The sequence below is a fragment of the Myotis daubentonii genome, chromosome 8 (genome assembly GCF_963259705.1).
Source record: "Myotis daubentonii chromosome 8, mMyoDau2.1, whole genome shotgun sequence".
Lineage (NCBI taxonomy): Eukaryota > Metazoa > Chordata > Mammalia > Chiroptera > Vespertilionidae > Myotis > Myotis daubentonii.
This window is the reverse complement of record NC_081847.1, coordinates 84,906,923-84,921,466: the sequence shown is the minus strand read 5'-3', so window position 1 is coordinate 84,921,466 and position 14,544 is coordinate 84,906,923. Positions and strand designations below refer to the sequence as shown.

Genomic DNA, 14,544 nt, shown 5'->3' with positions numbered 1-14,544 from the left:
GGTATTCGCCAAGCACCTCCTATGTCTTGGGCCCTGTCAGCCTCTCTTGGAGTCATGGGCAATGAACCCAACGCGGTCCTGCCCTCAGCCAGCTCACAGCTCTTAGGAAACAAGTCCTAACCTCAGCGGACAGGGCGGTGCGCCTGAGCACCAGTAGGGGCAGCATGAGATCAGCGTCAAGAAAATCCTATGGCCAGAGGGGCCCCGGAGCCCTGAGGAAGAGAAACCGGGTGGCTGCAAAAATGAGCAAAGGCCTGGGAGCTGGGAGGAAGGGAGCACGGCGATGTGACCCACGCCGCATTTCACAAGCGCCTCTGTGGGGGCTCGGGCGTGGGCTGGCCCGAGGTAAGCAGTGCACAGGCTGGGCCCTCGGCCACAGCAGTGCTGGGTCAGGGGCGAGAGAGGGCGCGACGGGCACCCAGAAGAGCAGGGTCTACAACAGTCTGAGCAGAGGGAGGGAGACGGGCCGGGAGCTGGCCAAGCAGAGAATCTGGGAGAATGTCCCGGGCAGAGGGCAGCAGGGAGGGCAAAGGCCCGGAGCTAAATGCAGCACGATGCCAGCAGGACATCAGCGTTCGCGGGCTGGAGTAGGGGGAGTGGGTGCCAGGGGTGGGTAACGGATGATCAGGAGGGCCAGGCTGGAAGGATATGGGGGTCTGGCAGGCGAAGCAGGGGCAGGAGGGGTGAAGGAGGGAAAAGAGGAGGTTCTTGCCTTTCAGCCCCCCACTCTGGCCTTGGGATGTGCTGGGCTGCAGATGAGGTAAAGAAAGGTCTAGACCAGGGGTGGGCAAACTTTTCAACTCGAGGGCCACAATGGGTTCTTAAACTGGACCGGAGGGCCGGAACAAAAGCATGGATGGAGTGTTTGTGCGAACTAATATAAATTCAAAGTAAACATCATTACATAAAAGGGTACGGTCTTTTTTTTTTTTTTTTTTTTTTTTTTTTTTTTTTAAGTTTTATTCATTTCAAACGGGCTGGATCTGGCCCGCGGGCTGTAATTTGCCCACAATTGGTCTAGACACAGCCTGGCCAGGGTGGCTCAATGGCTGAGCATCGACCTATGAATCAGGAGGCCTGGTCAAGACACATGCACTGGTTTTGCGCTCAGCCCCCAGTAGGGGCCATGCAGGAGGCAGCCAATCAATGATTCTCTCTCATCACTGATGTTTCTGTCACTCTCCCTTCCTCTCTGAAATCAAGAAAGGGCTAGAAACAGCCAGCTGCCTTTTCACTAACACATCTGCCTGGTAGAGACAGGCTGGCCTGTGAAGCTACCAACGGCCTGTCGTCATCTCTGTTTCATCTGTGTCAGGGCAGGGGGGAAGGAGGGGCGTGTGGACAGGGCCGACACCGGCTCCTCTAAGTCACATGTGCGTACCTCCCCTCTGGCTCCAGCACATGCAGGCCCCAGCCTAGCACAGGCCTGGCCGTCCATTCTCCCGTCACGCCCCAGGTGGTGTGTGTGTGAGTGTGTGTGTGTGTGTGGTGGTGGTGGGGGGAGGCTGTGTTCCCCTGGCCCTAGACCCACCCTATCCGGGGCTCACCCTCCTGGATGACTGCAGGCTTGAGGGCAGAAGGTTGATGGAGACCAGCTGACTCACTGTTGCCAACAGGGTTTCCAAGGCAACAGCTGATTCCAATTTCTGTGCCTCCCTGGATACCTGGGAAGCCTTGGCAACAACGTGGTGCCCTGCTCCCGAGATGCGGCAGTGGCTGGGCACGTGGGTCCGCCCCAGTGCGGCAGGGCTCTATTATGGGACACAGCCCTAGCCCAGCCACAGGCGGCCTCAGGACGCTGCACCCGACTCCCTGGGAGCAGGAGGAGACAGAATCTGGCCAGAACTAGTGACTATGGGAGCCTGGTCTGCAGCTGCTGAGGGGCTGTGGCCGGTCCCTCAGGCTGCAGAGGGGACATGGTGCTCAGCTCCGGGAACATCTCCCCTGAGTCACCTGTGGCCACTGCCAACCAGTGTTTTGTTCTGTTCACTTGTGGGAACTGGTGCAGACCCTCCGAGGGCATGACTATGACACGCATTCCCCATCAGACACCTTCTGTTCTCTGGGCCTCAGTTTCCCCTCTGGTTTCACCATCCATGTGCTCCCAGGGGACACGGGAGAGATGGGAGCTTCCCAGGGATAGGCTGTGTGTCTCCCGAAGCCATTCCCAGACGGCTCATCCTCCCCAGCGCTCTCCACTCTGACCTCTTCGCAGTCACATGACTACATGCCTGGCAGCTGATTTCAGAGTGCGCACTCTCTAAATGTCTACACCACACACCGAGCCCTATTTCCCTGCACAACCTCAGTCATGAATAGGTGTGTGTTTCCTTTTCATAGCAAACAGTCCTGCTGGGCAGGGGGCTGTGTTTTATGGAGAGGGAGACAGAGAGAAAGATAGATAGATAGATAGATAGAGAGAGAGAGAGAGAGAGAGAGAGAGAGAGAGAGAGAGAGAGACACTCACAGTACCCAGCACCATGCGGGCACCTAGGGGGCCTAGCGACTGGGCTTCAGAAATGCAACATGCCGTTCCCATGGCGCACCCCACGCTCAACCTCGCCCACAACAAGGCAGATGGGAGCGTCACCTCCGCTGAAAACCCGCTCCTGGCGTGGGAAGGTCAGCTTTCCTAGACTCAGCCGTGGGGGCTCAGCCCTGCTCAGCAGCAGCGCAGGAGGAAAGGGGCAGCGGCTGCGCAATGAGGGGCTGAGCGTGCAGTGAGCAGCGGGCAGCGTGAGGCAGGGCCAGGGGAGCCTTGGGCCGGGCCTCCGCTTTGCTCTACCTACCGCCTCTAACAGGGTGCTCCATGCTCCAGGCCATCTTCCTCTCTACACCCCCCAAAACAACCCCAAACGTTCTGATGGAATCCACACAAACAGGACATTGAAAAAAAAGGGCATGGTGAGAGGCTCCGTGCCCTGGGAGAGGCTGACATGCGTGACATACCCCTCCCTAGAAATATGCACGTGCATACGCTTTTGCATAAAGTTTTGAGGGGGGAAGCCAATTCAGGGTTACACTGGACGGCATCAGAGGTCTTAAATCACGGCTCTGCCACTTGGGCGGGCGACTGGGTGAGGTCCAGCCTCTCTGAGCTGCGTCCCTCTCAGCTCTGAAAGGAGGATGAGCACACCCGGCCAGGTTGCTGCTCATTCCACTGTGGTGAGACCAACGCTGCCAAGAGAAGGGGTGGGTGGGACAGAAAGTGGCAGCACGAGGCCAGGTGAGAGCGGGAAACTTATGTTCAGACCTAACGTGACAGGGAGACAGGAGCGGGCAGGGAAGGCTCGGAAGGAAAAAGAAAAGCCATGAGTATAACTTAAAAAAGAAAATTACAAATGTTCACGAGGATGTGGAGAAATCAGAGCCCTTGTATGTTGCGGGTGGGAAGGTGAAATATCCTGCACTTGTGGAAAACACTGGCAGTTCCTCAAAAAGCTAAAACGCAGAATTACCACGTGTGATGTTGTAATCTAGAATAATGAAAGCGTAATGTGCTAATTAGACCGGACGTCCTTCCGGACAACCTTCCGGACGAAGCCGGGGCAGCGAGGGAAGCCGGTGCCGGCAGCTGGGGGAAGGAAGGCCTACTCTTGTACGCATTTCGTGCATGGGGCCTCTAGTTTATAATAGGAGATATTTGCTCTTCCTCCCCAGTCCTGGCACAGAGCTCCCCAAATCCTGGGGGGTTCCTAAAGGATGGAGGGATTTTGTGTTAATGAGGCGACTGTAGAAAGTCCCTAGGCAACCTGAGGATGGGGAGAAGGAGGGTTAGAACTTCTAGTTCCATCCCCTAGCCTCTGGGAGGGGAGAGGGCATAAGATCGAATTAATCGCCAGCAGCCAATGATTTAATCAATCATGACTATGTGTTGAAGCCATAAAAACCCAAGAAGACAGGGCTCTTTAAAAGGGGAAGGCAACAGTGATGCACGAAATAAGTAGAGGGTGAGACATCCCAGTGAAAAAGCATCCACTACACCAGTGGTTCTCAAAGTGGGGTCCCAGAACCAGCAGCAGCCCTGGGAATCTGTTAGAAACGCACACGCTCACATCCCACCCCAGACCTCCAGACTCGGGGGGGGGGAGGGGGGGTGGATGCGGGGATCTGTGTTTTAACAAGCCCCCGGGTGGTTCTGGTCAAGTGTGAGACCCACTGCACTAGGCTACTGACGTGCAGGGTCAGGAAGAGAGTGGGCAGTGTGGCTGAGGGATGCAGGAGGCCAGGGAGCCTGCAGGGCTGAGGCCAGGACTCATCTGTGTGTCCCTCAAGCAGCAGGACCGCCGTCCTGCCCAGGGAGAGGCCCTCTCAGCTCTGGTGCAGCCACAGCTGTTTTCTCCCCCGCTTCCCCCTGTAAGAACCCCCTCCACACCCCAGCCGCTGCCCCTTACCCTTCGCGGTCGATGTGTGCCAGGGGCTGCTTGGGTGTGTGTCGCAGCCTCCGGTGGAACTGGGTGAAGTCCAGCTTTTCAGGCTGCAGGTCCCAGGTGGCACCACTAGAGGGCGAGGGAGGGCAAGACATGAGAGGCGAGCGGGAGGAGGCAAGCCCAGCCAAGGAATGGAGCCAAACGGAGCCAGAGCCTGTGGTGTCAGCTCTGGGGACTGCCCAGCCGGGTGTGTCTGGAACCTGCTCAGAGCCAGACAGAGCGGAACGACAGGGCCAGGCCACCCATGGCCTGAGGGGTGGACACCAGGGCAGGAGCCCATTAGCAGCCCGTGAACCCTAGCCAACACCTGTTCTTCCAACCTGGTCCATCAGGAACCTTCTGGCCCTTTAAATACAGTTCCTCATGTTGTGGCCCAACCATAAAATTATTTTCGTTGCTGTTTCATAACTGTAATGTTGCTACTGTTATGAATTCGTAATGTAAATATCTGATATGCAGGATGGTCTTAGGCGACCCCTGTGAAAGGGTCGTTCGACCGCCAAAAGGGTCGCGACCCACAGGTTGAGAACCGCTGCTCTAGCGTCTGAGCCACTGAAAACCCCTCCTTCCTCCAGGTTTCCCTGCTGCCAGCCCCACCTGCCTGACCCACCCCAGGCTGCCTGACACCCGGAGCCATCTCCTCTGCTCCTCCCCAGTCCTCCCTCTGCTCCTCTTCCCTCCTCTTTTTCCCTTGGATACCCTCTCCTCCTTCTCCTTCCCTCGGTCTCCTCCTTTCCTCTCCTGACCCTCCTCTTCAGCCTCATGCTGTAAGCTATCTCACACCCTCTGGTTCTCCCGCTTCTTCGTCAGTGAACTCTCAACATTTCCCCAAAGGCCCCACGGGGCATCGGGACACGTAAGCTGGGGTCCCAGCCAGAGCCACACACCACACAGAGGACTGGAGCTCACCTGAAGGAGTCGAAGGTGTTGGCAGCCCAGATGTCTGTGCCCAGCACGTCCAGAGAGTTATCTTTGCTGCCGTTCTAGGAGGGGGGCAGGGGGGAAAGGAAGGGGCAACATTATTTGCTTGGCCGGGACACTGAGAACAAGAGGGGGCTGCAGAGGTCTCCCCGCCCCCTCGGCTGGTCATCCTGGGCAGCTGGGAGGACTCGGGTGGACGCCAGGCCTCCGCCCAGGCACGGCCGTCGCCTGGATAGTGTGTGCCGGATCTGTGCCATCAGGTACAGAAACGGCTCGGGTCATGCCGCCCCAGCCCATGGCTCTCTCCTCCAAGCCTCCACATGGACGAGCTGCCCCCAGGCACACTGGAGGGTCCCCGTGGGGGTCAACTTCCGACTCCCTGAAATCAGGCGGCGCTGAGCAGCCCCCACTGACGAAGGCTATGCCAGCAACTGGATTTCTGTCACCCAGCTCCCGTCTCCACACGCAGACAGTTCTTGCGAGGCCCAGCCACAGACGGAAAACACTACTCGCTCCAGCTTCGGTGATAGGGCTTCTCTGCCCTCCCTGCCTCCACGCCCGTTGCCATCCCTCGCTCGTTAGCCCTGCTACCTGCTGTCCATCCTCTCACTCTTTAAAGGCAAAACCTCCACCTCTGCTCATGCTGAATGTGCACATGCCTTGCGACCCAGGCCTGTGCTCCCAGGTGTGAACACACGCGGAATGTGGGCGGACATTCACCCACAGCAGGCGGCGCAGAGGAAGTCCCCGAACGCCCACCCGCTGACCACACAGATCCATCGTGGTGTGTTCACATCCCGGACTATCACACAGCAGTGAGGACCAACACATTAAAACAGCACAGCACGGCATCAATAAATCCCACGTGGAGTGAAACCAAAGAACCCATGGTTCATCCATGGCCCCAAGTAAATGTTAAGCTCCTCGACTGCCACCTTCTCTTCTGGTGCCCCCAGTGGCCCAGCGAGGCACGCAGTACGTCCACCTCGGATGCCTGCCAACCGATGGAGCAGATTCTACCCTGTAAGTGGAGCAGGCGCCGGCCAGCTGCCCGTGTGTCTGACAGACTGACTCACAGGTGAGGGTGTCAAGGGCAACTTTCTGTCCGAGGGCTTCAGAGCCAATCAAAGCCCCTGAAACTGGAGAAGTGCCTGGAGAGTCCCCCCTCCTTGAGTTCTGGACGACAACCCTCAAAGTCTACAGCCCCCGACACACATGCACACGCATGCACACACCCACCTACACACCACCTGTTCCCCAAACCCTTGTAGTGCCCAGAAAAAATCAAAAAGCCAGAGGGACAGGAGCCTGGGGACAGATGGACCCACACACAGGCGGACTGCAACCTGATTTCTGGAACTCAGCAGGAGCCAGATCCACCTCACCCTCCAAACCACCCCGAGCCCGCTCCCACCCACACAGAGGACCCACAGGGAGGAGAGGACAAGCTGAGGAGAGAAGGTGCCCAGGGCTCGCTTGCTCCCAGGCCCCCCGCCTCCTCGAACCTTCTGTTTGTGCCTGCAGAGGCCTCGCTTCCTCCTGAGCGCACAGGTGACGCTGTGTCGGTGTGCGGCTCGCACGCAGGCCCTCCTGTGAAGGGCGCTAAGGCCACACACAGCTGCCGAAGCCATGGGGCTACATTCCTCTTTGAGCCACTGTGGCCTTCTTGGACTCAGAGGAAAAAGCAAGTTTCTTTTCACCCCCTCCCCCAGGCTTCTGCTACGATCCAGCTAAAGACCCTTCGTTCCTTATTCTGCACTTTCCTCAATGCTTGTGCTCCATGAACCCACAGCATGTATAGCACGTACCCCGGTGGCACCCTTCCTGACTGCTCCACTGCAGAGCTCCCCACTGGTGTCCTAGCAACACTCACCCGATGGCCCTCAAGTGTCAGGGTGCATCCGAGTCACCCGGGGAGGGGAGTGCTGATGGCTTAAATTGTGTGCAGTTTGAGTGGTCCATGGACCATGCTTTTGGAAACACTGGATGTTAAAAAGAGTTCCACGGGGAGGAAAAAGTTTAAAAAAAAAGGCTCCCTGGTCGAATGTTTGGGACACAATGAAATCATGAAATAAATTATTTAATTGCAGAACTTCTCGGTGCCTTTATTGGCTTTACATGGATGCTGACTCTTCAAATGGGGTGCAGTATAGTGTGCAGTATTTCCCAAACTCTCTTGGCCAGAAATCTACCCTGCCCTTCCTCTTTACAGTATTTCACAGAGCACTTTGCAGGACTAGGGTTCCATGGAACCGGGCTTAGGAAACAGTCATCTAATGCTCTCTCTGTTAGCTCTCTTCTCCAGTTAGTCTGCCATCTTGTCAAAGGTAGAAACCCTGGCTTGGGCCTAGCTGGAATGGCTCAGTGGTTGGGTGTTGACCTGTGAACCAGGAGGTCACAGTTCGATTCCCGGTTGGGGCACATGAGTGGGTTGTGGGCTTGATCCCCAGTGTGGGGCGTGTAAGAGGCAGCCGATCAGTGATCCTCTCCCATCATTGATGTTTCTGCCTCTCTCTCCCCCTCTGCCTTTCTCTCTGAAATCAATAATATATATAAAAAATAAACCCTGGCTTCGCTTTTATTATTGTATCTCCCTGCCCACTCCCCTCCCCCGAACCCATCCTAACCTTGGGACCCAGCATCATCCATGACCTATTATTTATCAAGGACTCAGGGGCCAGGCACTGAGAGCTCTCCATAAAGCCCCCTGGCTTCTTCACGAACACTCTCCAGGCTGCAGTTCCCGGGCTGGCCTGTGAGCACAGCTGATCTCCGAGCCCACCCGCCCCGCCCGGCTCCGGCCCCGGCCCTGCTCCCCGGGTTGCTGCAATGCCAAGGCTTCGAGAAGCCCGTCAAAAACAAGCACCCTTTTCAGGGGATCGTTGTTAGCACTTAACCGCGGCCGCACACTTCACAACGGCCCGTTACTGGCAATTAGGGGCCCCATGCCAGGGCGAAGCATGCTGCTCTCAGCGCCACCACAGAGGGCTAATGAGCACTTTAAACAGTGTGGAAGGAGAAACAGAAGCGGCCTGCCCACAGGCTGGGACACTGAAGCTGCCCCCGAGAGGCCCCCTGGGAGCACAGCTACCCCAGCTCAGGGGAAGGCAGACCCCAGGTGATGACAACAGCAGACGAGGCAGCACTCACGGAGGCCAGGCACCATCGAGCACTTTACCTCTGTTACAGCCCTAGGAAGCCAGTGTGGTCACCCCCATTTCCCTGAGGAGGAAACGGAGACCCGGAGACGTGTCCGTGTTCACAGAGCAAGTCCCAGAGAGGCCCTGAGTTCGTGCTCTTAACCACTGCGGTGTGCAATTATTCAGATAAACTCCGACCCCACTGCAGATTTCCATAATGCAGTCACATACCCATCCCCCACAACTGTTTGGGTCCTCCGAGTCTGTCTCTGTCGTGTTTGGGAAGGCAGTGCTGGTGGAGAGGGCACATCTGCTGTCGTGAAGTTAAGAGGGAACATGGGGTGTGTGAGCTGTCTGAGTGAATGAATCAAGGTGGGAGTCAATCCCTGTACAGTAGAAATACATGCCAAGGCAGGTGTAGCAGAGGGAAAAGAACCCTCTTCTGTGCTGCTTTCTTTTCTTTATTAACACAACTAAGAATGACGTGTGTGTGTGTGTGTGCGTGTGTGTGTGCGCACACACACGCGTGCGAATGCGTTGACAACTCTAGTCTGCAAGGGTTTAGAAACTAGATAGAACCTGGCCAAAACAGATACTTCCTAGGGCTGGGTCTAAAGCTGCTCTCAGACTTTAAGGGTGACTTGGGTTTGCTTCAGCAAAAAGGAAATAAGAAGCCAAGTACAGAGGGAGGTGGGGAAAGGCAGGGCTCAAGGAGAAACAGTTGTGTCGTGTGCATATGTGTGCATGCACGTGTGCGTGTGCGTGTGCGTGTGCGTGTGCATTCAGCACCAAGGACAGCACCCACATGCAAGTGGGAAAGCCTATGATGGGCCCCCAACAATTTAACCCCCTTACAGTAGGAGGGCCCCTGAGAAGGGAGCATGGCAGAGCAGAGCCAGCAGAGAGGACCTCCTGGGAGGCGCCAGCGCTGAGTTCAGGAGCAGGAAGGCCATTTCTATCACTCTGGAACCTCTGTCTCTCTCTGTCCATTCTGTCTCTTCCCTCTCTATCCTCACCGTCTTTGAATTAAGACCCAAAAAGACCAGGGAGAGGTGGGAGATAATGACGAAAGCCTATGGCCAAATATATCTCCTCTAAGACAAGGTCACTTCCAGAATACTGACACTGATACAGTCAAGATGCAGAACATGCCCGGCTGGAGTGGCTCAGTGGTTGAGAGTCAACCTATGAACTGGGAGGTCACAGTTTGATGACCATATGCCTGGATTTCAGGCTCAATCCTCAGTGGGGGTGGTGTGGGAGGCAGCCGATCAATGATTCTCTCTCATCATTCCCTCTCCCTTCCTCTCTGAAATCAATACAAATATTTCTTTAAAAAGATGCAAAACATTTCCACCAGCATAAGAATCCCCCTGGCTGCCCTTTTATACCCACACCTACTTTCTTGGCTCCCCTCCTTCCCTAGCCTTCGCAAAGGCTAACCGGTCCCCACTTGAACAATGTCCCATAAATGGAATCAGAGAGTATGTAACTTTGGGGACTGGCTTTTGTCTTTTTTTTTTCACTCAGCACCATTCCCTGAGGGTTGTGAGTGGCAGGAGCTGGCTCCTCTATTGCTGAGTGCCACAGCTTGTCCTACAGTCACGTGGCTGAAGGACATGTGGGCTGTTTCCAGTTTGGGCTATTATCACTAAAGCTGCTATAAACATTTGAGTACAGGTTTCTGTGTGAACATAAGTTTTCATTCCTCGGGGATAAACAGCCAGGAATGCAATGGCTGGATCAGATGGTTCTTGCATGTTGAGTTTTTGAAGAATCTACCCAACTGTTTTCCACAACGGCGGTACGTCTCCCCCAGCCGTGTATGAGTGACCCAGCAGTGTATGACGGGGCACACGCTGCACCCTCACCAGCGCTTGGCGTTGTTCATTACAGATGATCCGATAGGTGTGGGCTGATGTTCCCTCGTGGCTAATGGTGTTGAACATCTTTTTGCGTGTGTTTATTTGCCATCTGTATATCCTTTTTGGTGAAATATGTGTCTTCGTGTATTTTATCCATTTTTAAATTGGGTTGTTTTTAATGTGGATTTTTGAGAGTTCTTTATATATTCTAGATACTAGTCCGATTTCACATCTCAGTGTTGACATCTATGGCTTATCCCCTTCATTAAGAAATCTTCCCAATTCTTGGTAGCTCAGGTGATTTTTGACTGCACTCAGGGCACTTTTGTGATACGTTACGAGATCCTGAATCTCATTTAAATCTGTTGTAACTGGCTTTTGGGATACCACCCTGGCAGGGGGAAGGGGTCACGGCCACAGTATAACCAGGCCAAGGGTGGCTCTGTCGTTACAGCTGGTGGAGGCGAAGTTACAGGTCCTCATATGGTCTCCAATGACCCTGCCATGGAGGTGGCCTTCTTACCACTGGACAATAGAAGTCCCAGTTCTCCATTAGGCCTCCTCTGACACATCCCAGCAGGGAGGGGAGGGTGCCTGACTACTGCCGGGTGGGGTGCAAGTCCAGCTCCCCTACCTGGTCTCCGATAATACCGTGGGGAGCATAAGGGCCCTTTCACAAGCCAGCAGGGAGGCAAGTTGCATCGTCCTACTTGGCTTTCTCTGACACCACCCCACTGGGGGAGGTTGAGGCACCTGTCACAGCTGGGCGAGGGTGGACATCCAGGCTCCCACTGGGTCTTTGGAGTGGGAGGGGCTGCAGTGTTTCCTGTGCTGTTAATAGAGGCTGGAGTAGAGCAGCTATTGTCTAAACGTTTTCTGTCCTGCTAGGTACCTGCCATCTCCTGGGTCAGAGTCAATGTTGGCACCGAGGGTTTACCCAGCCTGCAGGTTGGCACAGGATTCAGAGTGGGTGGGGGAACAGCAGAGAAATCTGGAAAATCCAGACCTCCTGTTGCTCTTGGCAGCTGTTTGGATCCAGTGGCTATTTCATGGAGACAGAGAACGTAAACAATGGAATACGTTGCAGAGAGGCTCGGAGGTCTGTGCAGCCCAACGCCTCGTTTCCCAGAAGAGACGCTGGGCGGCGTGCCACACCTGGGCCGGCCTCTGTCCTCCTGACCTCTGGGACACTCTCCTGGTGCTTCGCTTTGCTGCCGGGCATCGGGCATCGTGATGGAACAGGGAAGTGCCCTTCTCTCACGCTCCTGGGAGTGTGGGATCACAGGCTGCCGCCAGGACTCGGAGACACCATTTCTGACACGCCCCCACCTTTCCCAGGCTCCGCAGGGACGCGCCTGATAAGGAGGTGTGCTCATTAGGCTCCCGGCACCGGTTCATCACCTTGCTCGGCAGCCAACACGGCCAGCCAAGCCCTTCAGTCAGGAAGTCCTTCCAAGGTCTAATCATAGGCCTCTGTGTGAACGTTCATTTTCTTTCCTTGGCTCCTCCGTGCAGACGGAGAAGAGCTGCCCCCTCCTGACCCCACACGACCTTCGTACGCCTGCAGCTTTCTTCCCTGAAATGCTAAACCCCAGGCTGGGACCCTGAAATGTTTTCTCATGCTTTCCTCTAAATCATCTTCATGCAGCCCTAGCTGGTTTGGATCAGTGGATAGCGCATCAGCCCGTGGACTGAAGGGTCCTGGTTCAATTCCAGTCAAGGGCATGCACCTCGGTTGCAGCCTCGACCCCCCTGGCTGTGGTTGTGGCACGTGTGGGAGGCAACCAATCAATGTAACTCTCTCACGTCGATGTTTCTCTCTCTCTGTCTCTCCCCTTCTCTTCCACTCTCTCTTAAAAAATAATAAATGGAAAAAATGCCCTCAGGTGAGGATTAACAACAACAAAAAATAACACATCATTTCCATGCATTTCCCCCAATATGATGGAAAGGTGCAAACTGTATGTATTCCTCCTGGGGTGATGGACAAGTTCTCATGGGAAGAGGCTGCCAGGATGCCAAGAGTCCTCAGTACAGCCGGATCCCAACTGCTGCAGCTGGACAGGCCTTCCTGGGACTGTGTGTGGCCCAGTGTTTGATCTGAGCCTCCTCCTCCCATGTGCGGGACTCGGCCTACTCTAGGCTGCTCCCACTTTGTGCCTCGAAAAGGCTGCAGAGGAGGCAAAGGGACTTTGTTCATTTGTCTTGTTTTCTATTAGTTGAAATAAAATAAGCAAGCCCAGGGCATGTCTAATCCCTGGACGGGGCTGGCATCTGGGCCCCACCATGGTCTGTGACCCGCTACACAGAGCGTTCTGGGCAGAATGCAGCACCTTAGAGTCCTCTGGCCACCACCTTTCCTGGGCACATGGGGCCAAGGTAGGGAGTCAGGGGCAGTGCCAGAGCAGCCCGCCACCCTGGTCTCAATTTAGCCTGTTTCCTCTGAAACTAATTCTCCCCCATGGGCAACTGTGGGGAAGGAGAACTGCCTTGTCATCCCAGTGACCTCAGAAAGCTCAGCAAGGTTGATGTGGCCAGAGGCATAGGGCCCACTAGGGGCTGGCTGCATGGACTAGATCTGGGCCAATGCCGGCATCATTATGAGCACCGACTGTGTGCAAGGCCCTGGGCCAGGGGAGTCAGGGAAGCAGAGCCGCCCTAGCTCCCATTTTTGGGTTGACCAGCTGGCTGAGGACACAGGCAGATGCACATGGAACAGCCTGATCACATCACGAATCTGCCTGGATGGGAGGCCAGTGGGTGCGCTTGTGGGGCGGGCGGCTGTCGCTTAGAGCTGGTCCTGTGCTCCGACATCTAGCAGACCGGGTTGAAGGAGGCCCTGAATCATGGATGGGCCAGCAGCATCCCATCAGAGCTGCACTCAGCAAACGCCCTCTTCAATGGGCAGCTGTGGTTCTCCCCTCCATCAGGGAGCCGCTCCGTGTGGGCAGGGGCAGCTGGTGAAACAGAAGCCCTCACCAGCTATGATGCCTCCATCAGAGGCCCTGGGTGGTGCTCCCACTGGAACGTGAGCCCTCGTGGACCACGGGGACAAAGGCAGCCCCCTAGATAGCACGGAGTGAGAAGCAAGGAACTTGTCCTGACACTACTGGGCTGCACTGCCAGCCCCGAGCACCCACCCAGGTTGTACTGAGAGAGAAAGACGCTTCTCCCTGGTTTACCTCACTCTGTTGTTGGTACCCTAATTAACTGAGTCACTCACATATCAATATCAGGCCTTTCATCACTGAACCGAAGTCCTCCTGACCTCAGGAGACCCCATTCCAATCCAGCTGCTGCCTCTTGTGCAGCGTGGTGTGTAGCACACGGGTCCCAACCACAGCCTTCCACCCAGGGGTCCGACTCAGGCCCCTCCTCTGCTCCGCCTGCCCAGGCTTCCGAACCCTGGGCCGCCTGAGGTCTGGGCCGCCTTTGGAAACCTGCATCTCCTGCCCGGCACTGGGCACCCTTTCACACATCATTTTGTCCTTCTAAATGGCAGAGCTCCTGAAGGCAGGGCCATGCTTCAGGCCCACCAGGGCTTAGCACCAGGCCCCTGCACTCCCTGGCTGAGGAGTCTACGGGAAATCCTTTTGCAAACACATCAACTCTTTGGCCTGCTGAGCTGTGCTCGGCTCCGGGCAGCTTCACACAGCACTGGGGGTGTGGCCACACCAAGACTCAGGCCATGCAGCCGTCCCTCAGCCCAGTCAGCTCTCTGAAGGCAGGAGCCCTTCAGGGCTCCCTCATCTCCCTGGACAGAGGCAGTGTGAGGCTGGGCTGGGGGTGGGGGTGGGAGGGGGGATAAATGTGTTTTTTTCCAGCCTAGGGGTGACCAGGGATGACTCTGGAAGGCTTGCTGCTTCCTTCTCTCCTGGCCACACATAGGGGTTGTGTGTCCTGGTCCCAGGACAGCTGGCGGGCCTCGGGGAATGGCCAGGTCTCTGACACCGCACCCCCACAGCCTGCCCCTCCTGGTCTTCCGCAAACCTGGAGCAGACTCTCCAAAGTGCCCCACTGGCACCAGCCCCCCAGGAGTCCCCCTGTTTGTGGGACCCATCATCACATGGATGTGTGGGCCTCCAGGTCATTCATTTTACTGCTGAGTCATGTTCCGCGGGGAGCATGTGTCACATACCACTTTCCATCCTCCTCTCAGTGGACATGTGCTTGTATGCAGATGTTTGT

General features: G+C 55.9%; 1 protein-coding gene across 5 annotated transcripts in view; it reads right to left on the bottom strand.

Moving 5' to 3' along the window:
* CTIF (cap binding complex dependent translation initiation factor) overlaps positions 1-14,544 on the bottom strand; it is a 235,386-nt gene that overhangs the window by 150,062 nt on the left and 70,780 nt on the right. For all 5 annotated transcript variants that reach the window (XM_059707250.1, XM_059707247.1, XM_059707251.1 and 2 more), the window contains 2 exons: positions 5,340-5,413; positions 4,395-4,499 (listed from right to left, as the gene is read on the bottom strand). In XM_059707250.1, the coding sequence (XP_059563233.1) occupies positions 4,395-4,499; positions 5,340-5,413 (179 nt within the window). The remainder of the gene's footprint in view (positions 1-4,394; positions 4,500-5,339; positions 5,414-14,544) is intronic.